Source organism: Malurus melanocephalus, unplaced genomic scaffold (genome assembly GCF_030028575.1).
Source record: "Malurus melanocephalus ecotype Western Australia unplaced genomic scaffold, MMel_1.1 scaffold_1278, whole genome shotgun sequence".
NCBI lineage: Eukaryota > Metazoa > Chordata > Aves > Passeriformes > Maluridae > Malurus > Malurus melanocephalus.
Window position 1 is genome coordinate 3582 of NW_026624510.1, and position 1742 is coordinate 5323.

Sequence of the window (1742 nt, forward strand, 5' to 3'; positions counted from 1 at the left end):
CCCCTCGTGCTGGGTTCGCTCCTCCTCCCTGTCCTCCACTGTCCCTTTCTCATTCTCAACCCTGCTGTGTCCCACCCCAGCTCCCCAGTTACCCTGTGCTCCATTCCCAGTTCCCCAGTTCCCTGCGCCCAGTCCCTCCCAGTGTCCCCAGTCCCTCCCAGTGTCCCCAGTCCTCCCAGTGCCCAGCCTGCCCACGCACAGTTCCCACAGATGAAGAGGATGACGAAGTAGACACAGACGAGCATCCCGGGGAACACGGGGCCGCCATAGGCCATGATCCCATCGTACATCACCGCGTTCCAGTCCTCCCCTGTCAGGATCTGCGGGGGTTGGGGGTCCCCAAACACCGGGGACACCCCAAAATCTCAGTTCCATCTCCCAGCACACCCCTCCCAGTGCTCCCAGTGCTCCCAATACACCTCTGCATACCAGTTCTGAGTGTGCACCAGTACCCTGGAGCAGCTACAGGCTGGTGATGGGATGGTTTGGGGCAGGCTCAGGGTTTTTGGGGTTTCCCCACAGGTTTAGGGGCCTCATGGGATTTCAGGGTCCCCACAGCTGTTGGGGTCTCTCACAGCTTTCAGGGTCTGTCATGGGTTTTGAGGTCCCCCACAGATTTTGGCGTTCCCCATAGTTTTGAGGTCTCCTCGTGTTTGGGGTCCTCCCTGTATTTTGGGCTCTCCCCATAGCTTTCAGAGTCTCCCACCAGTTTCAGGAACCCCCTTCAAGCTTGTGGGTCTCCCTGTAGGATTTCAGGGTCTCCCCAAGTTTTGGGGGAGGTACCTGGAACACGGTGAGCAGGGCCTGTGGGAAGGTGTCAAAGGTGCTGCGCTTGGTCTGGGTCTCATCAAAGCTGAAGCGGCCCCCAAAGAGCTGCATGCCCAGGAGCGCGAAGATGATGATGAAGAGGAAGAGCAGCAGCAGCAGGGAGGCGATGGATTTCATGGAGTTGAGCAGCGATCCCACCAGGTTGCTCAGCGATGCCCAGTGCCTGCGGGACAGTGGGGTTACTGGGAGCACTGGGAAGGGGCTGTGTGGCCGCTGCAGAGCCAACACCCAGCGGTGGGGGGGTGTTGTAGCATTGGGGTGTCACCATGGTGGGACATCACAGTGTTGGGACTTTGGGGTGTCACAGCAATGGGACATTGCRGGGTTGGGGCATCGCGGTGTTGGGGCTTTGGGGTGTTGGAACATGGGAACTGCAGTGTTTGGGTGTTGTGGTGTTGGGGTGTCACGGCTTTGGGACATCGGGGTGTTGCGGTGTTTGGGTTTCTCAGTTTTGGGGCATCGGGGTATCACAGCAACGGGACATTGCGGGGTTGGACTGCTGCAGGGCTGGAACATCACAGTGTTGGGGCTTTGGGGTGTTGGAACACGGGAGCTGCAGTGTTTGGGTGTGGGGGTGTCGTGCCTTTGGGACATTGGGCTGCTGGGGCGCGGTGCTGTCCCCGCGCTGTCCCCACGCTGTCCCCACGCTGTCCCCACGCTGTCCCCGCGCTGTCCCCCCTCACCGGGTGACCTTGAAGACGCGCAGCAGGCGCACGCAGCGCAGCACGGAGATGCCGAGCGGCTCCATGGCGCCGCGCTCCACCAGCGCCGTCTCCAGCACGCCGCCGCACACCACGAAGCAGTCGAAGCGGTTGAAGAAGCTGGCGAAGTAGCACGAGGGCCCGAGCGCGTACAGCTTCAGCACCATCTCGGCGGCGAACAGCGACAGCAGCGCCTTGTTGGCGTACGCTGCG

General features: G+C 61.3%; 1 protein-coding gene across 1 annotated transcript in view; it reads right to left on the reverse strand.

Moving 5' to 3' along the window:
* LOC130586730 (voltage-dependent L-type calcium channel subunit alpha-1F-like) overlaps nt 1-1742 on the reverse strand; it is a gene marked incomplete at both ends in the record, with an annotated part of 9643 nt that overhangs the window by 3487 nt on the left and 4414 nt on the right. The window contains 2 exons of the mRNA XM_057387619.1: nt 192-320; nt 784-823. Coding sequence (XP_057243602.1) covers nt 192-320; nt 784-823 — 169 coding nt within the window. The remainder of the gene's footprint in view (nt 1-191; nt 321-783; nt 824-1742) is intronic.